Source organism: Propithecus coquereli, unplaced genomic scaffold (genome assembly GCF_000956105.1).
Source record: "Propithecus coquereli isolate 6110/MARCELLA unplaced genomic scaffold, Pcoq_1.0 Scaffold13, whole genome shotgun sequence".
Classification (NCBI taxonomy): domain Eukaryota; kingdom Metazoa; phylum Chordata; class Mammalia; order Primates; family Indriidae; genus Propithecus; species Propithecus coquereli.
The window spans coordinates 13869711-13891749 of record NW_012137191.1 but is presented as its reverse complement, the minus strand read 5'-3'; the positions used below and the strand labels follow the sequence as shown (position 1 = coordinate 13891749).

At 43.5% G+C, this 22039-nt stretch overlaps 1 protein-coding gene across 1 annotated transcript in view; it reads left to right on the top strand.

The window, feature by feature from the left end:
* Positions 1 to 22039, top strand: part of PROM1 (prominin 1) — a 92440-nt gene that overhangs the window by 66026 nt on the left and 4375 nt on the right. Inside the window, exons 11-20 of the mRNA XM_012638422.1 lie at positions 1413 to 1565; positions 6679 to 6802; positions 9366 to 9469; positions 13370 to 13454; positions 15216 to 15359; positions 15969 to 16040; positions 17101 to 17193; positions 19500 to 19553; positions 21207 to 21287; positions 21415 to 21483. Of these exons, the coding sequence (XP_012493876.1) occupies positions 1413 to 1565; positions 6679 to 6802; positions 9366 to 9469; positions 13370 to 13454; positions 15216 to 15359; positions 15969 to 16040; positions 17101 to 17193; positions 19500 to 19553; positions 21207 to 21287; positions 21415 to 21483 (979 nt within the window). The remainder of the gene's footprint in view (positions 1 to 1412; positions 1566 to 6678; positions 6803 to 9365; positions 9470 to 13369; positions 13455 to 15215; positions 15360 to 15968; positions 16041 to 17100; positions 17194 to 19499; positions 19554 to 21206; positions 21288 to 21414; positions 21484 to 22039) is intronic.

The window sequence follows — 22039 nt, the reverse complement described above, 5'->3', positions numbered from 1 at the left end:
GGACAGTTTCAGTGTGTTCACCAAGCACTTTCCACAGGACATTTCCTTTAATACTCACAAAAATCCCTTAGTTGTGTTCCATTCATAACCCTGTTTTATAGAAAAGGAAATTGGGGCTCAGAGAAGAGAAGTAACTAATGTAAGGCCAGCTAGAATATGGCAGAGGTGGGTTTTGAAACCCCATCTGGCTCTGCTCTGAGTCATTGTCCTTTAATCAACAAGCTTCAAGGGGCACCTGCCATGTTTCTACCATGGGGCCAGGTCACCCCAGCAGGTCTCAGGACAAACATAAGACAGACCCTTTCCTCAATGAGCTCACAATCTCATTAGAGATAAGAGTTACACAAATGAGAAAGAATAGTATAGTTGTCTGTCTACCTGTCTGCCACCCATCTCCCCTCCTCCTCCCACTGCCCTGAGACGACAAGCATATTTTAAAAAGAAACTTAACTAAGCAGATGATTCTTTAACTCTAAAAGTTTTCTGAGGCCAGACTCCATGGCTTATTTAATTTTGTGTCCTCAGTGTCTGGAACAAATCTCCGCAGAGTGGCTGCTGGTGGCTATTATTATAATTACCAAGATTGCTCTTAATTGAATGAAAAGCTTTAGTGGCGACTTTTGTCAAGAGGCACCAAGCAGAAGTAAATTCTTTGGTTTTTAGTGTCTTCAGTGTTGGGAAGCATTACTAACCTTGAATGCTCCTCACTGCCGGGAAAGGTTGTTGTATGTTCCGGGAATGCCAGTAAGACCTAATTGAGGATTCCTTGTCCTAAAATGTCTCTCAGGACCATTATGAAATGGAGATTTGCATTCTGCAGGCATTCGATTTAGGATGCTCATAAAATTCTAAATACTCCATGTATCTGCCACGTAGAGTGTTTCTAGTTCAGTAAAGAGCCCAATAGCCCCAAATATTCCTGCAACCGTACAATAGTTCAGAGAAAGGCCAGGGAAGAGAGTCCAATGTTTCCGTACCTGTAGTCTAACCGTGATCTACCCACATGCCATCATCATTGTAATAGGCACTTACAGCATCAGGACCCTTGAAAGAACTTAAAAGTCTTAGGCGTATTTTTATCAGTAACCTTGGAGAAGCGCAGTAAGATCCGTTTACGAGTCCCACGTGACACCTTTGGAAGTAAAGGCGAAGGAAAGAAGCAGTAATCCCACAACCGCCGACCACTGAGAGAGCACCTCAAAGCAAAGATAAAAATAAAAGTTTCTCAGTTTGTTGAATTGGGGGACTAAGGGTGGGAAGGGATATTTTCATACAGCAATATCACCATCTGAGGAATTAACAGAGGCCTCTAATACTGGACAACTAAGAATTACTCACCTGCTCCAGTCTTAGTCCAACAGTTTTTGTGTTATGATGTTTTGTGTGTAATAACTCTGTGCTTGCTTCACCAGGTGGCTGGGTGGCTTGGTCATCTGCTCTTTGCTCACCCTCATCGTGATTTTCTATTACCTGGGCTTACTGTGTGGCGTGTGTGGCTACGACAGGCAGGCTACCCCGACCAGGAGAGGCTGCATCTCACACACTGGCGGCGTCTTCCTCATGGTGTGAGTGTGGGCTGCTCTTTGTCACGCTGGGGGCGGAAATGCAGGGAGGACACCAGGTGCTGACTCTGGTCATACACGAACCTGGAGCCCTCGGGGCCACACACTCTGGGTTCTAGCACAGGAGAGGTTTTGCTGTGATTATATCTTCCTTGATTTTGGTACTTTCATCAAGCACAAAAAATAAAACTATAAATTGATTGCACTTTGATAGACAAGCTTAAACACACTGTTTATGTATGGCAGGCTCCTTTTAAAAGCACCTATCATGGAAATTCTCTCTTCTAGGTTAGCTTTCTTGATTCTGTTTTTATTCATTTATTCATTCATTCATTCACCAGATGCTGAGCTGAACCCTTGTCAGGCACTGTGCTATATGGTCAGCAGTACTGCTTGCTTGAAACTCTAGAAACTTGATTTAAAGCAGAGGTTGGCAACCCAGCACCCTTGGAATTTAGACAAGTAGCCTAGATTAGGGAAGAGAACAGGTGTGAGGCACCAGGGACAGGTAAGCCTCCAGCAAACTAGAGCTCTTGTTCCTGCTTCAGAAACATTCACCTCCAAGTTCATGTGTGTGAGAAAACCTTTACTCTAGCAGGGTGTGAAAATCGCAGCAGGCATGACCCAGGAGCGACCCAGCCAGGCCAGAAAGGTAAGCTAGGATGCAGGTGTAATGGCTTTCAGTGCTCCAAAACGGTGCTCTCTTTTTGGATGAGCTCCTTGGGAATCCGTGGTAAGGCGTGTGATGGGCTTGAGAGCAATGGTAAAGATTTGAAACAACTCCTCTGGGGAGGGGAGAACCCAAACCTCAGCCACTTGCTCTCATTATCTACCCGTGTCACTAGTACTGAGCAGCCAGAGAGCAGGTGGCTTGCATTAATCTGCTCTTTAAACTCTGGGTCACTATAACAATTAATCATATTTCTTATGAGCTGTATTCTAAGTCCTTTCCCTGAAACAATTAGGCTCCAATATAGTAGATGGCTTTATTCACATTAATTCAGGCACAAGAGTCTTAAAAATAGCCCTAGAAGGAATGGCCTGGAGTCTGCCAGGGCTGACCAAAGACGTCCACACGTGGAGAAGCCTATTTGCTCACAGGCCTAAACTTAAGAAATTACACTTAACTGCAAGTACCTCCGCACAGGGAAGAAAGAAAAAAAGAAGAAATCACACCAACAAGGAAAAATGAATTTGTCTTGCCTTTTTGTTCAAACATACACACATACAGGTAGAAAATTAGTTTAATGTTAAGAATTTAACACCCCTAATACTTGGCTGTTTTGTCAGTGTTTTAGTGGTGAGTGTGTGTGTATATATATTCTATCTTTTTAACTGCTTGAAGGGTGGAATAAATTGCTCTGAAAAGGTACATCCTTCATCACAATTCTATTCACACTTTTCAAAGGGATACAACCGAAAAATGTGATGTATAGCTTCAGAGAAAAAATAACCGGGAAAGTCATCAACAAATTAATGGAGGCTAAAAGCCACTTCAGTTTAGATATGATGCTTCTGCAAACATGGGAAGCCATGGCTGGGAGGAAATAGGGTTTATCTCAGCAGTAGGAAGAAGGCTGGCAACTGTCAGATGTGGTCAGATGCATTTCAGCTGGTCTGTAGATTTGGGGTGGCTATGACTTCTTTACTGGTGAACCTCACCACTCAGCATGGTGTGCTCTGCTGTGCTTGGCAGAATTCTCTGCCTCTTGAGGCATCTGGTAAACTGGATAATTGCAAAAGGGGGGAGATTATATAAGTACAGCCAGTCTGATCTGACTAATTAGAAGAATGAAATTCCTTCTTTAAAACTGTTTACTTGCTGCTGCAACCAAAACACCATTCCTCTTTAAAAAGATGATGCAGTCCAGTCAAGAGGATGGTCTCTTTGAAAATCAAGCAAGAATGCTTATCTCCCAAAATGATACCAGTGAAAGATCTGGAAGGAGGAAAAGCAGAGAGCCCTGGCTCTGCTCTGATCCTCTATCTTCTGAGGGCCCCAGGAACATTTCAGGGGCTGAATATGATGCAGTGGTGAAAGTATTTATTATCTGTTGCAGGGGGTCACAGGAGGTTTCCCTAGAGATAAGGGGATCTAACAGGGACAGCAAGAATCTCTTGTATTGAAGCCCATTATGAAACCCCCATTTTAGCTCTCGAAAAAGATGCCAAGAGCAGCCACAGGTGTCACGAACTGGGCACATGTATATGGCTGGTGGCACTTTCCAAAGTTACAGAAAGTAATTTGTCAGGCTATAGCAAGGGCTGTAAAAAGTCCATAATGTTCTTTGCCCAATAATTCCCTTTTTTTTTTTTTTTGGAACTATGTTAAAGAAGTAGATCAAATTATGGAAAAAGCATCATGAGCAGGGAAGTGCTTTTGCAGTTTTAGTTATAATCGTGAAGCACTGGGAATAGCCTAAGTGTCCAGGTGTAAAGGAGTGGGCTAGTGAGTCATGGTATGTCCACGCGTGGAAGATCATGTGGCCATTGAAGTGATAACTGGGTTATCCTGGTTTGTTGACAAAAGTTTCTAAGATAATATATTTGAAAGGGGTTTAGAAAATTATGCATATATTATTATAACCATGCAGACCAGGGGGCAGCAAGCTTTTTCTGCAAAGGGCCAGATAATCAATATTTTAGGTTCCACTGGCCACATACAGTCTTTGTTGAATATTTTTCTTCTAGTTCTTCTTCACCTTCTTTTGATCCATCTTGTTTTTGTTTTCCTTCTCCTCCTTCTTTACAATACTTTCAATACACGTTAGCCGTTCTTATCTCACTAAACTAGAAAAACAGACCTTGGGCAGTGGTTCCCTAACCCTGATCTAGGTCTGTGCCTATTCAGGAAATAAAGGCTGGAGATGTTACCTGTTATTTGGAGTAAAGGAGTTGTTTTCAGACTCACCGTCACTGGTCTTATGATGTGTCTGATTCTGACATACAGTCGTGCGTGCACGCGCACAGTCACAACCCATGACCCTGGCAAGCCCTGGCTCAAATCCCCTTCTGCATGCTCTCCCAGACTCAAAGCTGTCACCTAGGGCCCTTCCAGTGAGCATATCTTGCTATTTGTTTTCGTGAAGACATGCAAGTATTTTGTAACTCTGACTTTTGGTGTTTGCACGGGGTGGGAGAGACTGCTGGGGTTACTGATGGGGTTACTGAGAACCCCATCAGCCCACACACTGGGAGCAGCCTTCCCAGCATGCACCAGCAATGGCATTTGATTGGGCAACTCCATCTAGATGGATTTAAGAGTTTGTCCTGTCCGTGTCTGCACCTGGACCGCTGAACACTGCTAGAGAAAAGTCACACAACAGGGCACAATGAGTGTCCCTACAAACTTATGAGCCCCCACCTCAAAGGGACCTGCTGTAGTTTGCCCAAGTCCTCTCCACCCTCCGTTTCCCTCCCCTCTCTCTCCTTCCCTCCTTTTCTTTATTTTTTCCAACAAGCCACCCTTGTACTCTCCTGCCATGGGCTTCTGCACTCTGATATATCCTTCTTTCTCTATTGCCCCGTCTCAGCAGATGGCTTTACCTCCTTCTTCACAGAGAAAATAAAAGGCATCATACAACTTACCATCCCCAAACCTCCAAACATGACTTTTTTCAAACACATCCGTCCCTTCTCTGAGTTCCAGAAGCAGAGGGATTCCTCCCCTCAAAGGCCGATCCCACCAGCCGAGTCCTCAGTCCCATCTATTCCAGCCATCCCAGGGATGGCGGGGGGGTCATCCCTTCTCTCTCCTGTGTCTTTGTTCTCTTCCTATCTCCTGGACTTTCCTCTCAACACTTAGCCATGTTCTGTCCTCTCCCTTCTTTACGGATAAAAACAAAACCTTGAGCAGCAGCACGTCTTGTCTCTACCTCTCCTCCCGGCACAGGAGACATCTCAGTAGAGTGACGTGTCTGCCACCCATCTCTCTATCTCCCAGCAGCTTCCCAGTGCGCTCCAATTTGGTTCCCTCCCCCGTCACTTCATTGGTTTTAAGTCAGTAGTGACCTCTCTCCAGTACAATGGGGACAGCTGACTACTTCTTCCTCCTGCAAACACTCCTTTTGTCCCATTCGGTGACATCATATCCAACTTCTCTGATTCCTCATCCTGATCTTGTCAGCTGGCTCTCCTTCTGCCGCCTGTTCTTTAAATGTTGAAGTCCTCTAGACCCAGTCCTAGGCTGCTCATCTCTCCAAGCCAGCCCAGTGATAAGAGGTCATTTCTAAGCTAATTAACATATGTATGTCTCTAACCCAGATAGCTGAGCTCAAACACATCTGTCTCCTACACAGTATCTCCATGCGATGTCTTGCTGGCAACAAGACCAGCATCTGCCCCGTCTTCTCTGCCTCTTCAGAGCACCAGTGCTCCCTGGCCTTGCTCTCGGGGGCCTTCCTGACCTTTGCCTCTCAAATGCAGCTCTTCACCTTGTCCTGCTGCTGCCACCTCCTGGGTTATATCTCTGTCATCCACTGACTTTCTCTGCCACCTCCGCCTCATCAGGCCACCATTGGGGCCATGATGACAGTCTTTGCAGTGGCATCCCACCCACCTTGACACCTGTCCAGACATCCTTCACAGTATGCCAACAAAGTTCTTATTCAGAGAGAAAGCGAGTTGTGCTCCTCTTGTGTTTTCAGCTCCTTCGAGTCTTCCCCTCCCTGGGTCCCCGGGGTCCCCGAGGCCCTATCCAGGACACCCCTGCCTGCCTTGGAGCAGGTGCTGTCACTCTTCCACCATCACTGTGGATGCAGAGCCACGGTGGCCCTTTCAGACTCTCAGGGGTACATTTCCTGCCTGAGGACCTCCCACCCACTGTATCCTTTGCACAAAGCATCGATTCATTCCCCTGAGTCCAGAGTCCAGGCTCTGGACCATCGTACTAGACGGTAAGTAGACCAGGCACTACGTCATTGCGAGGGTTCCATACTTGTCACCGTGCTGACCACTTTCTCTCTTCACCCCTGAGTAGGCTGAACTGTTTAACTTGCAAAATGCTGACGACTCCAGGTCCATTTCAAACATTGAAGAGGTAGATTTAGTAAGTGCTGGTAGGTAATATTGAATCATTCCTTGTAGAATTACTAACTTTATTTATATTCTTTTCCAGCGGGGTTGGATTAAGTTTCCTCTTTTGCTGGATATTGATGATCATTGTGATTGTGACTTTTGTCATTGGTACAAATGTGGAAAAATTGATCTGTGAATCTTATGCAAACAGAAAGTTATTCCAGGTAAATATGGTTTTTCTACCCATTAAGGGGAGACTTGAACAAGAACTTGTATTTCCCCATACCTTGTGGATTGCTTCAAGAGCAGTGCAAACAGATGAGCAGTTTGGTTTAAATTCAACAAGTTGAGATACTTTCTTTTTGTAAGAGCAAGAAAAAAAAGAAAAAAAATTATATATATATGGTAGTATTCTTATTTTCTGATTGTAAATGAAATCAATGCCAAGAATTAAGGCCACTCATCAATGTGGATTGTAATATTCTGGGAGAATAAAATTCTCCTTAGCAGTAGTTTCCAAATGTGGTTGAGAGCCCCAGAACTTTACAAAGATGTCCAGACAGACGATTTGGGCCCTAAATTTGAAGGGAAAGAAACTGATAAAGTGCACGCCTCACGGCAGAGGGTTGTCCCTGACAGTCCCACAGGGCAGTTAGGAGTTGAATTCAAGCTTCACTTTCTCCCTCTAAGGCCAACTACCATAAACTTGAGGGGCCATTCGCAGTTTTGCTTTCTTCATTAATGAGAAAGTTTTAGTCTAAGTGTCTGGCTTCTAACTTTGGATTTTCGGGGTTTTCCGTAGGCTATGATTTTTAAAATATATTTCTATTTCCCTCTTCTATTATATACACATTTTCTACCTCAAATCTGTTACGAAATCAGGTGAATGACTATTAAGGTGACCAGCTGTTGTCATGGTATTTTATTAAGTCATTAAATATGAAATGTTTGATTTTGAATCAAAAGTGTAGTTTATTATACCTCAAACAAGAAGCAATAGAATTAATCAAAGTATGTGCCTAAATTGTTGACACAGTGTTGCCAGCTTAACGGTAGCTTGTTTATGCCAGCAGCGAAGAAGCCTGGAGAGCAAGTGGTGATGAAATCATGAAAGGCATTTTCCACAGCTTGTTGAGAATTGAATATTTTTCCTTGCAAGAAGTGGTCCAAAGCCTGGAAGAAGTGGTAGTCAGTTGGTGAAAGGTCTGGTGAATACGGTGGATGACAGAGAGTTTCCAAGTCTAGCCTCTATAGTTTGAACAGCGTTGTTTTTTGTGACATGTGATCTTGCCTGCCTCTCTTGACCAATCGCAGCTGCTTAAAACATCCTCAACATTTCATCCAATTGGTTGTAGTAGACATCCCTTGTAATTGATTGACCAGGTTTCATGAACCTGTAGTGGATAATACCAGCCCTGGACCACCAAACAGACACCATTAGCTTTTTTTTGATGAATATTTGGTTTTGGACTGTGTTTCAGCACTTTGTCTTTATCCAACCATTGTGCCGAACACTTGTGATTGTCAAAAAGAATCCGTTTTTCATCGCAAATAACAATACGATGTAGAAATGGTTTGCCTTTATGTCGTGACAGCAAAGAAAGGCAAGCCTCGAGACTTATTTCTCTTCTGATGCTCGTTTAATTCATGCAGAACCCATCTATCCAGCTTCTTTACCTTGCTGATTTGTTTCAAATGGACCAATATTATTGGAATACTAACGTCAAACCTTGCTGCTGATTCATACATAGGTTGAGATGGATTTGCTTCCAGTTCATCATTATCCACCTTGGTCTCGGGTCACCCACGTGGCTCATTTTCAAGATTAAAATCACCAGAATGGACCTTCTCAAACCATCGACGTACTGTGCGTTCATTAGTCACACCCTTCCCAAACACTTCGTTGATATTCTGAGCTGTCTGTTCAGCCTTGGTTCCACAACAGAATTCATATTCAAAAATAACACAGATTTTTGACTTATCCATGGTTTCACAAAAATTGCTATGAAAAAACATTTGAAAGATAATCACAAGCCAAAATGTGCATTTGAAAGAATGAGGATGTACCTTCACCAAAAGAAAAAAAAAAAAAAACCAAGAAATGTCAGATATCAACTGTTAAACTTAGTACTTAAGGAAATCAGACATTTCATACTTAATAACGTAGTAGTTATTCAGTTGGTTGAAGGAGATTAAATTGAGAGCATCGATGTGTCAAATAAATTATCTGCATTTGGTCTCTCGACAAAAGATAATAAGAAGACATCAAGCCAGGTTTTTTAATCTCCCATACGGGGTTGAATCTTTAAAAGGTAATTCTTAAAATGTAGGGGATATTTTAAAACCATTTATACTTCTCAAACACATACACAGCTTGCACTAACTTACCCCTCTTAAATATATATGGTGCAGGGGCAGCGACTGTGTGAGTTTTAATTTATTTTGTCCAGAGACAAGTAGTGAAGAGCTGGGTCTGCTGCTTCATGGCTTTATATTAGATATTCTGAATCAAATTGTCTATTCCATCCTTTTTCTAACATGTTGTCTTATTAAAATAAAGTTAACAGTTCTCAAAAAAAAGTAATTTCAATAATTCTTATTAATGCCATCCAGTGGCCAACTGATTTATCCCAATCACACTATTATTTTCTAGTTGTAAGTTGAAGATCAATGAGAAAAATCTGAAAAATATATATTAACAGAATATTCATTTTATTATATGTATGTATGTTAGTATAAAACCGTGTTTTGTTTTGTTTTTTAAAAATGCTTTTTAATTTGTTCTAGGTTTTGGACACACCCTATTTACTAAATGAGAATTGGCAATACTATCTCTCTGGCATCATATTTAATAAATCAGATATTAGGCTCACTTTTGGACAAGTTTACAGGTATCGATAATTGCATTATGCATTTTGCTTCTTAAAATGTTCTTTCTCCAGAATGAGAATTTTGCTTTCAATGTGTTTTTTAATCTTAATGATATGACTTTCCGGTTTCAGAGGTAGGCTGTTCTCTAGTTGTAGCAAAGAAATAGTAGAAGTGGTACCGAAAAGACAATCCTTCCCCTGAAAGCCTTTGAGACCTCAGAATGGGATGTCTCGAGGTCCCTCTCTCCAGTAATGCCTGGGACTCACTGGTTAAGGTGGCCCTAAGATGAATTAACGGGACCCTGTGAGAACTATTGTTCAAGAACCACCTTGCCCATAGTAAAAGCCGTATAACAAGAATTAAGTGAATGGGTCCAAATCACAAATAGGCTGAAATCACCGACAAGATAATAGCGATGCCTGTCGAAGGGCTGACCTGTGCAGTCAGGTCTCCTGGGCTCCAATCCTGGCTCCGCTCCCGGAGGCTCTGTCACCTTGTGCAATTCAGTAGCGGTCACGGTAACAGGAATTCTCACCCTGCGGTTGTTTTAGGGTTAAGTGAAAAACATGAGATTAGAACAGTGCCTGACATAGCATGAGAACTTGATAAAATAGTATCTGTTTTTATGATTGTTCATCTACATGCATTTTCCCATCTTTGACACATAAGAATGCTGGCGGAACATTGTAATATAACCCCTAGCACTAATATCTTTGGAAATCTGATACTCAGATTTCCCTAAACGTTTTAAAACTTACTTGAATTTTCAAGGTCCTACCTGATGCATTTGTGATGTGCCACAGATTATTTTCCTGTGTAGTGAAAACCCTTTTTTACCTTTCTGTCATTTGCCCCTTTGCACCTCCCAAGAAGGGGAGACACCCTCTCTTTCATGGTGAGGTCCCAGCAGGGTGAGCTGTTTCCCCTGGAAACGTGTTCCTTCCTAGCACATCCCCTTCCAGGCTGCATAGCCTGAGTCTTGTTCTGTCTTCCCTCATGTGGCTTTCTTCTCGTTGCCTTGGTCACCTTCTTTCCCGTCTCTGCGTCCTTCTCAGCTCCATTAAGTGTGTGTGTTTCAAGATCCAATAGCCAGACAGGCACGTTCTCACATGAAAGAGCCTGGTGACCTCTGTATGCTGGGAGAATTCCCTCCTGGGCCCCCACACCCTCTCTCATCCATCAAGACAGGGACCGAGCTGGCCCCTGATTCCTGAGCAACTGACAGTCTCTCTCTTGCTTAAGCTTCTCCCAAAGAAATATTGAAGTTCTTTGCCCTTTAGTTCAGCTTTTGAAGCAGCCCACAAACAGTATATAATATTCCTTTCCTCCTAAATCTCGGGTGACTCTTTGCTCACTTTGCATCATGCACATTTGCCAGATGGTGAAATAGGCCTCCTGGTCTGATGGTTTATGGTCTTAGGTGTCTGATCTTCGGTGTGAACCCACAGGCAGCTGTCTGTTCTGAGCCCTGGGGAAGGAAGTCACTTTAAGAGTATTTGAAACCAATTCACAGAATGCATTTTAAACACCGATGACATTTTTATTTCTACCCATGGTGAGACCAGAGGGCCAGAGAATGTGTGCATTAACACAGTGTGTTCTTAGTGAATGAAACTGAAAATACACAGGGTGATAGTGACTCACATTGAGAGCAGAATGTCTCAGAGGTGGCAGACACAGGTCCCCATCTGCCCTGGGGCCTTTCCCATCCTCTACACAGAAACCACCATCCTTAGTGTTCTTATTACCCTCTTAGAGTTTCTTTATGCAGGTTTAAGCAAATATTAGGCCTCTGCCTGGTATTATTATATAGCTTAGTAGTATTAGCCATCATTCGACACTCGAGAGACTTCTTAAACATTTTGTGAGTTGTCAGATAGACTTTTAGGCATTGTGATTCTTTTTTTTTTTGGCACTTTTTAAAACATTTTCAAATATGCATGCATTTAATTAATAAATGGTCATTTGTTCTTCTAGCTGACCCACAGAAGTTATTTTAAAACAAATACAGCTATGTCATCACTGGGGTTTTTTACCCATTTATTTTTTATTTGTATATATTCATAGGGTACAAGTACAATTTTTTTACATTGATATATTACATTGTGGTGAAGTCAGGGCCTTCAGTGCACCACTAAAGCAACACATATTGTACCCACCTGTTGTTACTGTTTGCTTCTGTTATACAATGAACGACTTCTATGCTATGTAGTAAGAATGGTAATTTTAAAAAATTATAAGAGCTAGCACCGACGTGGTACTTTCTGTGTGCCAAGACTGATGGAAACACTGTGTGTATAAACTTCTTTAACATCCATAACATTCTATGAGCTATGTACCATGTTAACAGCTGCTTTTGTTGTTGTATGAGGATCCTGAATGACTAAGGATACCTGAGATATTATACACAGTTGAATTAGACCGTGGTCCTACTGTTTTGGAAAACTTAGTGGGAAGATAGATCCATAAAGAAGTGTTCTAGAATGGGGCGATACTTATGGGGGATAGAAATGTACTGAGGCTACTGTAGAAGCTCCAAGGAGGGCATCTCATGCAGCTTGGGAATGGAAGAATTAGGAAGGGCTTCCTGAGAGAAATGGCTCCTGAGCTGATCGTAACTTGTTGGTAGGGATTGGCTGGACAAAGAAGAATTAAAAAAGGCAACCAGGCCAAGCAAGGGGCACAGGGAAAGGCAGGGAGGTGGGTGGCAGCAGCCTGTCCTTTGAGAGGTTTTTAGAATCCCACTCTCACTTTCAGGCTGAGTACAAAGTACAGGGACAGAGAAAAGTCCTTGTTTCCATTACTGAGCCCACGGCGGTGAAAACTGAGCTTCTGGATGCAGCACTTGGAATGAATTTTTGTCCCAAACCCAATATTATAAATGTTATTTGTAGACTTTACCTCCTAAATCCTTCTTAAATTCATCTCTTTCTCCTCTCTCCCTGCTTCCCATTCCAACGTCCAAACATCCAGGAATGTGATGTGATTTAATGACAAATGTCAATTCTTGCCTAAATTCCAAGGGGTCCCATGACCTCTAGCAAAGAGCTGATGAGTTGCACGTTTGTCCTGTCTGCACTCATGGCAGACATTGCCAATCAGTTGTGGTCTTCTGCTTAGCACAGGGAGCCTCAGGCTCCTCCTGGACAGCGTGCTCTAGGCAGATATTAGCAATCCATTGGCACTTCTGTGCACGGTTAAACCTGTCTGCCACCCCTAGGCTGAGAGGTCAAGGCCAAGCTTCTTGGCCTGGCATGCCAGCTCTTCATGATTCTGGCTCCTGAAGAACTCTTCAGTTTTACCTCTGTTTGTACGTGCACCAAACTCTAAGTTCCAACAAGATCTACCCACTTGTTCCCTGGAGGGAAGTATCGTACCTCCTGGGGTGTGGGAAAGTTGCTTCTCCCAGGCATCCGTCAGGGCTGGTGGGCTCTGACTGCTGCAGCAAGGAAGAGTCACCACCTTCAGGGCTGTAGCTATCTTTGTGGCCAGAATATGCATTCGATGAGGCCCACCCTACTTAGTTCAGTCGTGTAGGCATTTTTCCTGCAAAGCCCAAGACATACTTTGTAGCACATCTCTTTCTAGCAAACATCATTTTGTATTTTTAAAATGAGAATGTATTTCTTCCCAATTTGTAAACTTGTCCACAGCCGTACTGGAAACAGCACAAAGGAGACAGATAGAGGGACATATTTATCAATCTTATATCTCTTCCAAAAATGGGCCATTAGTAAATTGGGGAAAGAAGTCGAGAGTGGCGCGTGCTAGGTGAGGATGCCTGTGGCCCCTGGGGACACCCAGATCTACTTCTGTGATCACAGATTAAACAAAGAAACAGTGACTCTTTCTTTTCATCTTTAGCAGTGTACAGAGGTAGCTGCTTTTCTGCGTCATGATTTCTCTGTTTATTCCCACAGTGACTGCAAGAACAATAGAGGCGTTTATGCCACTCTTCATCTGGAGAATCGCTTCAATATCAGCAAACATCTCAACATTAACGAGGCAAGTAATTAGAACCAGTCATGGAACCGACACAGTATTTCTTTACGAAATCCAGTCATCTTTCTTTCTCTTTTAAAAATTGAGATGAAATTCACATAAGATAAAAGTAACTATTTGAAAGTGAAAATTAGTGCGTTCACATGGTTGTGCAACCCTCCCCTCTATCTAGTTGCAAAACACTTTCTCACCCTGCAACCGGTTGTCTTTCTTGCAGCTTCAGCTTTTTGAGTGGAATATGCAAGAGCCTCTAAAAGGGCCTCACTGCAGACACTTCGCAGGGAAAGATGTCATTTCGCTGAGTGTAGATGTTCGTATACAAACAAGCCCCACTCGTTCCCCAGGGAGGTTCACTCTCCAAGACCATCCCTCCTTTCTGCCAGGTCCTGGAATTAGACATTTGGCACAAAGAAATGTGGTCCACATTGTCCTCATCCCTTATGAATCATGCTGTGGCCCTAGGACTCCAGGGTGGGCTCTGGTGAGCTCTGCTGGCAAGAGACAGAAAGGATGGAAGCACATAGAATAGAACGACATCCTCTCGTCCTTTGACTGAGCCCACACCCCAGTCTTGAGTTTAAACACTCCAAGGAGCCAGGCATGGTGGCTCACACCTGTGGTCCCAGCTACTTTGGAGGTCGATGCAGAGAGGTCACTTGAGGCCAGGAGCTCGAGGCCAGTCTGGGCAACATAGTGACACCCCATCTCTAAAACCAAAGACTCTGAGGAAAGACTGTTCCAGAGTATGGTGGCCAAAAGGAAAGGCAAGAGAGATTCAGCCGCTCTCTAGCAGTTAGCCTAGGACCATCCCTACCTCCCACACCTGCAGGCCGCTTCTGGCCTCAGCTGTGCAAGGAAGAATCAATCTAGAGAGTCCTCTTTCTTTTGGGCTTCCAGAATGAGAACAGATGCCAAGGGAGGAGGTTATTCCCAAGGCCCACAGCTCACCCACGCAGGCATCACAGAAGGCTGGCAGCAGCACTGTGACACCGTGGTGGCTTGATGGTTTTCAAATGTGAAGAGGTTTATTTGAAAGCTGTACATGAATTTTGTATGAATTTATCTTCCCTAAATACTCCTTACGTGTGCATAAATAAAATGCTGTTTTCCATAGTGTTATGTAATAGAAATAGATGCCCGTCATGCCATGGGTCACTTTCTCTGGGCACAATGGTAGATAGTGTTTGCAGAGTGCTGCCCAGGACACTCCATGCTGCCAGCACAACCCTGAATCAGCAACCACATTCCTATGACCTTCTCCCAAATAACTAAACACTGTTCCCCAAATCATATCTCCTGTGTCTTCCTCCTATCCAGCTCTAATGCATGCTGGCCCCTTCCCTGGAATGCCAGCCTGCCCTGTCCCTTTCAGCACCTCTATTTGTCAAGGCCGGGGGCTCAGAAGCCACCGGCTCTGTATTGTCTTTCCAGGTCCCCTTGTCTGGAGGCCTTTCCAAGGCCCTGGTGTCCTGAGGCAGTTCAGTTCACATGCCCCTCTTATGACACAGCCTCTGCCCTTTGAGGTCTTTTAGGGCAGAGACAGAATCTTATTCTGCTTTGCATCCTACCTCCTCAAAGAGTGCTTGCCTTGGGAAGGAGCAGGAAGGAGGGGAGAGTACCAGGCAGAGATGCCAGCCCAGTGCATGTGTGGTTTTTTTTGTTTTTTGGCTTTTTGTCCTGTGTAGTGTTACGGCTCTTTTAAAGCATTAAGTTTGTGACATTCTTGGAGAATAATGTATTGATTTATAACTTTTTTCCATGCAGCATACTGAAAGTATAAGCAATGAATTTGAAAATCTGAACATAAATTTTAATATTGTTTTGCTGGACACAGCAGGAAGAACCAACCTTGAAGATTTTGCTGCTTGTGGAATAGACAAAATAAATTATGCCACCTACTTGTCTCAGGTATCCATGCTTGATCTTTGGAGGGGGGGGGAATTAGAACATTGGATTTGTGTATTTCTTTTTATTTTTATTTTTATTAAGATGAGATTCATATAATATAAAACTAACCATTTTAAAGTGAGCAATTCAGTGGCATTTAGCATATTCACAATGTAGCACAAATACCACCTCTGGTTCCAAAACATTTTCATCATCCCAAAGGAAATGCTGCACCGATCAGCAGTTCCTCCCCATTCCCTCCTCCCCCAAACCCTGGCAACAAGCCATCTCTGTTTTATTTCTACAGATTTGCCTATTCTGGATATTCCACATAAATGGAATCATATAATATGTGACTTTTTGTGTCTGGCTTCTTTAACTTAGCATGTTTTTGTGGTTTATCCATGTTATAGCATGTATCAGTACTTCATTCCTTTTTATGGTTGAATAATATGATTGAATAAAAATAATACAGTTTTATATGTATAGATAAGAATGCAGATGTTGTCACCTATGTAAGAGTTTCTAACCTTGATTACTTTATAGTTATGGGCCCATATTGCCTGTTAGATGTTGCTAAGGTTTAAAAATCCCATATCCTTAACATAGTTTTTTACACCTCTTTTGCAGACTGGTAAACACCCTGTGAAAGTGAATCTTTTATCATTTGCATATGATCTAGAAACAAAAGCAAACCATTTGGTGAGTACAAATAGTCCCTGTTAAATGCTGTAGTAGTTGGAGATGTCACATGGCAATAGCATTCTTAGGGAGGCTACTGAAAAGAGTAATGCCTTGTTTACAAATGCCTCTCTTGAGCATGCCAAAAGTCCCTATCAGCAGCCATTGCCGTGTGGCCCAAACCTCTCTGAGCCTGAATGTTGCCAGGTGACCACAGCAGCTGCTGTCCTCTGCACTTAGGAAAGATGTCCTTGCTGCTTCAGCTCTGGATCTGCTTTCACCTCTGTCAACCCCTCCACCTAGACACACACACACACACACACACACACACACACACACACACGTCATTTTTCTTGGAGTTGGGGGATGGTACCTGAGGATGTGGGAGGAAGATTCCATGTGTTGCTTTGCATCACCAGTGGTAAGTGGTAAGGGAGGGCAGAGACACCACCTGAGCCCCATAAGCATCCCATTCATTGACTTCTCTGCTGGTTGGTGACCACTTGGCCTTAACTGGTCCCATCCAAGAAGCAGCAGACCACGGTGACAAGGAACCTTGGCTCTGGGGGAAGACCTGGGTTTAAATCCTGAATCAGCTGCTTCCTAACAGCAGGAGCTTGGGCAAGATATTTCTCCTCTCTGTGCTTTAGTTTCCCCATCTGTCAAATGGGGGCGATAAGCACCTACCTTATAGGATTGTTATATGTTAATACGCTAAACACTATTTAAGTGTGCGTTATATAAAAATTTCTCGGTTGAGCCTTGGTTTTCTTATCTGTAAAATGGGGAAACTCATAGTGGCTACATCACGGTGAGGTGGAGAAAGGACACAGCCTCTGGCACTCAGGTAGGAATCATCAGTGTGGGTTATTGCCGAGAGTCCATGGGCTTGTGATTTGAAGCAGGGTGTCTTGGCACTGTCCCACCTGGCCAACCCCCGTGTCCACCCATGGCTGTTACTGGGCAAGGAGGGCTGCCTACATGCTTATGTCTCGGCTGGCCTGGGCCCCCTGTGGTTAGAGAGCGTGCTTTGAGTCTGGAAAGAAGGTGTTGATCTTTGCTTATTTCATTCTCTTTGCAGCCGCCAGGAAATTTGAGGCAGTCCTTGAAAAGAGATGCAGAAACTATTAAAATGATTCACCGTCTACAGATCATTCCTATGGAGCAATCACTGGTAACAGCAACGTCTGGGATTTCACTGTGGCCTGAGCAAAGTCGATTGCAGCTGGCTGCCTTTCATTTAGCCTAATGCTCATCTCTCGAGGTCCAGTCCCATTGGCCCCACCTCAGAAATTGAGCTGGGCTTTAAAGAAGGCAAAGCTTAAATTGTGCCTCCCTCTCCTGTTTATTTCCTCCCCTTTTTCCCTGTGGGTTTGAGCAGTTAGATGAAGTCCTGTGGCCGTCTCCTGCACCTTGCTCTAGTTTCCGTTGCTGGGAGCAGCCCTTCCCACGCCCTGCACTCAGCCACAGTGCTGTGGATTCGCTCTCACTTATTCTTCAATTCTTTTTCTCCAAACTTTAACATGCGAAGGTGAGGGTAAGTGCTTTTCTGTGTGCATCCCCTTAGCTCCGTCAGCCGTCTCCATGGTCATGCTTCCTCTCTTCTCTCCCATTCTTTCCGTTTCCTTCTCACCACCTTCTGGCTCTTTCCTTAATGCAGTAAAGGCAGTTGGCAGCAAGGAAAGAATATGGGCTTTGGAATCAGACACACTTGGTTTCAAATCCTGCTTCTGCCTCTCCAAAGTATTGTGGCTTCTCGGTTTCCTCATGTAAATATGGTGGGAACAATTCCTGCCTTGTTACTACCTGATTCATGGAGTTAAAGGACCTCACCTCAGAGAGGGACTCGGGAAATAGGAGGAATTATTATATGCTTGCATGCGGGTCTTGTTTGCCGCGGTCAAGGCGAGAACTGTGTGGAAACTGGGTTACTGAATCAGCTCACTCAGGTTAGAGAAGCGCGTAAATCCACTCGCCTCCAACATCTGAATGAACTTCCAGACTAGTTCTCACTACTCTTTTTTTCTCTCCTGACTTCCTAATTCATTAGATTATTCACAAAATCATCCTATTGAATTTTCTTCATTTGTATCCTGTGCTCTTCACAATTTTCTACTGTACTTTTTTATGCCCAACACAAATGTGTCAATAGTTTAAGCTGGTTTTGCATTTTTTTAATGCTTTCCTTCAAATAGACAGGATTTCATGACTTTTTCAGAACCAGGGCAACCTATGCACAAATAGGCAAGTTGTTTTGTGCATGTGACCTATGCTCACATGTACAGGGTTGGCAAACTAGGGCCCTCCAAAGCTACAGTCTGCTGCCAGTTTATTAGAACACAGCCAGGCCCACTTTTCTTTTTTTTTTTTTTTTTTAAGGAAAGGAATTTTTTAAAAATTTCAAAATATTATGGGGGTACAAATGTTTTTGGTTACATATATCAATTTTGTTATGCTTGGGTTGGGGTTATAAGTGTGCCCATCACCCAGATAGTGTTCATTGCAGCCATTAGGTAGGTTTTTGCCCATCCCCTCCTTTCCCTTCCCCCCTGTTTGATTTCCACTGAGTTTTACTTCCCTCTGTGCACATGTGTCCTCATGGGTTAGTTCCAATTTAATAGCGAGTACATGTCCTGTTTGTTTTTCCATTCTTTAGCTACTTCACTTAGAATAATGGTCACAGTTCCATCTAAATTGTTGCAAAAGGACTTAATTCATCCTTCTTCGTGGCTGTATAGTATTCCACAGTATACATATACCACATTTTGTTAATCCATTCATAAATCGATGGGCACTTGGGTTGATTCCACATCTTTGCAATGGTGAATTGTGCTGCTATAAACATTCGAGTGCAGATGTCTTTATTATAGAATGTCTTTTGCTCTTTTGGGTAGATGCCCAGTAATGGGATTGCTAGATGGAATGGTAGGTTAACTTTCAGTTCTTTGAGGAATCTCCATCCTGTATTTCCATAGAGGTTGTACTAATTTGCATTCTCACCATGCCCACTTAGTTACAAACTGTCTGTGGCTGCTTTTGGCTCCAAGGGCAAAGCTGAGTAGTTGGAACTATAGCACATAAAGCCTAACATATTTACTGTCTGGCCCTTAACAGACACAGTTTACCAACCCCTGGTCCAAACCATTCAGGTAAACTACTCTTGTGGGGCAGGCTCTATTTTAAATAATGCCTTCTACTCTGATCAAACCTAATTCAGAGGGGTTTCTTGGACACCTTGTATGTGAGGCACTGCCCTTTGAAGCTTTAGAATGTGTATCCTGATGTTTTTCTTCAGGTTTTCTTACACCAGAGGTGTATAAGTTACACATTGTTACTAGTGTCTGTTATTTTTTCTAGAATGAAACCATTACAGTGTTAAGTCAGATTTGATAACCGTCTTGGGGGAGGGGAGGACACAAGACATGTGACCTTGCTGCTTCATGTAATATTTTGAAAATATTATCTATGTTTGTCCACCAGGGCACTTTAAGGCAAAGTATCAAGACACTGCAACACATAAGCAATGGATTAATGGTGAGGATTTACTTTGTTTTGCTGTCATGGGGTTTGGTGGTTTGGTTTTAAAATACTAACACATAGAATTTCAGAGGTGTTGATTTTTGTAAGTACTTTTAAGTTAAAAAAAAAAAAGTCTCAGTTATTTACCCATTTTAAATACCAAACTGGGTTTTCCTACTATTTCTTTTCTATAAGTACTTCTATAAACATAGACCTCGTCTTAGCAGGTTGTTAGATACTTAGGTGAAAACTGTGTTTTGATGTGTAGGATGTAAGCTTAGGAGGTACGTTGGTCACTTTTACAGAGGTGATGCTGCCTAACAAACAACCCCAAATCTCAGTGCCTTCTGACCACAATCATTCATTTTCATTTTGGGGTTGACCACAGGCTTCTCTACATAGCTTCCCATTTAGACACCCAGCCTGAAGGAGCAGCTCCTGACTGGGCCACCTCATGTCCTCTTAGTGGAGGACAGGAGTTCAGAGGATGAGTGGAAATGTAGGTTGTCCTATAAGCCACTGCTCAGAACGGGCATCTACTACATCCCCAGCATTCCACCAGCAAAGCAAGTCACATGATCGTGCCCACCGTCACGGGGCTGGGGAAGTCTACTCCACGCCCTGGGAGGTGGCTCCAGGGAGGGTGTCAATAATCCAGAGCGACTAATACAATCTACCACAAGGGTGCCCTCAGGCAAATGTTCCCACCGCAGAAATGGAGCTCCAAGGCTCCAGCGTTTATCATGAATCCACAATGCCAACAGGCAATGTGGAAAATAATGTTTTATTGAGTGGCATAGGCTACCCATGAGAGGTTTTGGATGTAGCCCCACAGGAAAAAATTAAATGTTTCTTCCTTCACTTTTCTCAGTGAGACCAACATTATGACTCGGTTCCTCTGAAGATGTTTGTGTTGTACTCTGTTCTGGGACCTCCCTGTACCTCTAATCATGGTTACCATTTCCTAAGTGTGTGTCCCACGCCAAGGGAACCTGCGGCACACTGGTGACTGTGTGCAGGTCCTGTACTTTCTCTGCACGCCTTGACATTCAGGGTGATGCATACAGCTGTGCGATGCCCTTCACTAGGGGCCCAGCTGTGCGGGCAGGGGAGGGTGGAAGTCAGCCATTTGTCCACTCAGCAGGCTCTGTGCCCTCAGGTTCCTGGGCAGAAGGGGCCCCTTTCTAATTTACACCACGCTAGCATGTGGGTTGGCAGAGGCCTTGTCTTTGTGTGTGTGGTGGTGCAAAGACTGTGGGCTTTGGAGTTACAAAAAAAAAAAAAAAAAAGCTAGGTGCAAATCCCAAGTACTCTCTAATACATCCCAGCCTGGCGAACTTGACCTTGACCTTGACCTTGGATCAGCTGCCTGGTCTGTGAAGGGAGCCTACCACACCTAAACAATACAGTATAACAACTATTTACAGAGCGCGTTGTGGGTATTCAACGAGCCCCTCCCTAAAAGGACCGGCCCAGTGTCTGGCCCAGAGTATGTGCTCCTGCTGCACCCACGCTCCTGCCCGCAGAGGGGCTCTGTCATCTTCCTAAGCAGCAGGCCCACGCCATGGTGTTGTGGGGCCGGGTTACGGTACTGGAATCGATATGCAGATTGTCTAATGAAATCCTTGCATCACTTTATACCCTGTGGATTGTTGTCGTGTTTTCCAGGACAGAATAGCCAAGATTCTTACCTCTTTGGATTCTGCTCAGAACTTCATCACAAACAACATTACCTCTGTTATTAATGATGTGAGTCTTCTTTTTTAAAATAAGCATGGCAATAAGCGGGCATGTGAACATTACAGATTAAATCTCTATAATATTTAAGTATGCTTTCGTCATTTTAATGGTTTACTAATCTTTGATTTCCTTCCAGGAAACTAAGAAGTACGTGAAAACAATAGTAGGGTACTTTGAACAATATCTGCTGTGGGCTGAGTTCTCTGTAAGTAGTTTATCTTTTATAAACATCAAGGAGGCCATGTCTTAGGATGGTCATTTTCTAGGGTAAAATCTAGAGGAAATAAAATTAAATTCCCCAGTAATTTGGTGGGAGGTAAGTGAAAGGTTTTTGCAGTGTGGGGCCAAGACTTCTGGGGCCTGCTCACCAGGTCAGAGGACATGCTCTCCCGGGGCCCCTCTGGTCCCCTTTGCTCACCATCGCCGTACAGACTCTTCCATTTTCTTCCCATCTCCTTTGTCAGATAACAAAGGCTCAGGTAAAAAATATTGAGACAAATACCATGCTGAACTCTTTCATTCTCTCAGGAGTACTGTAGGATAGGTCTTGTTGTTTCAATAACAAATGAGAAAACTGGAAACCGAGGCTCTGAGAAAATAAGGGTGGGTCTTGCTTCAAAGCAGATACAGTTGTCCCTCGGTGTCCATGGGGGATTGGTGCCAGGACCCCCCACCCCAAAGATGCCAAAATTTGAAGATGCTCAAGTCCCTGATATAAAATAGCATAGTCTTTGTGTATAACCTACACACATTTTCCTGTA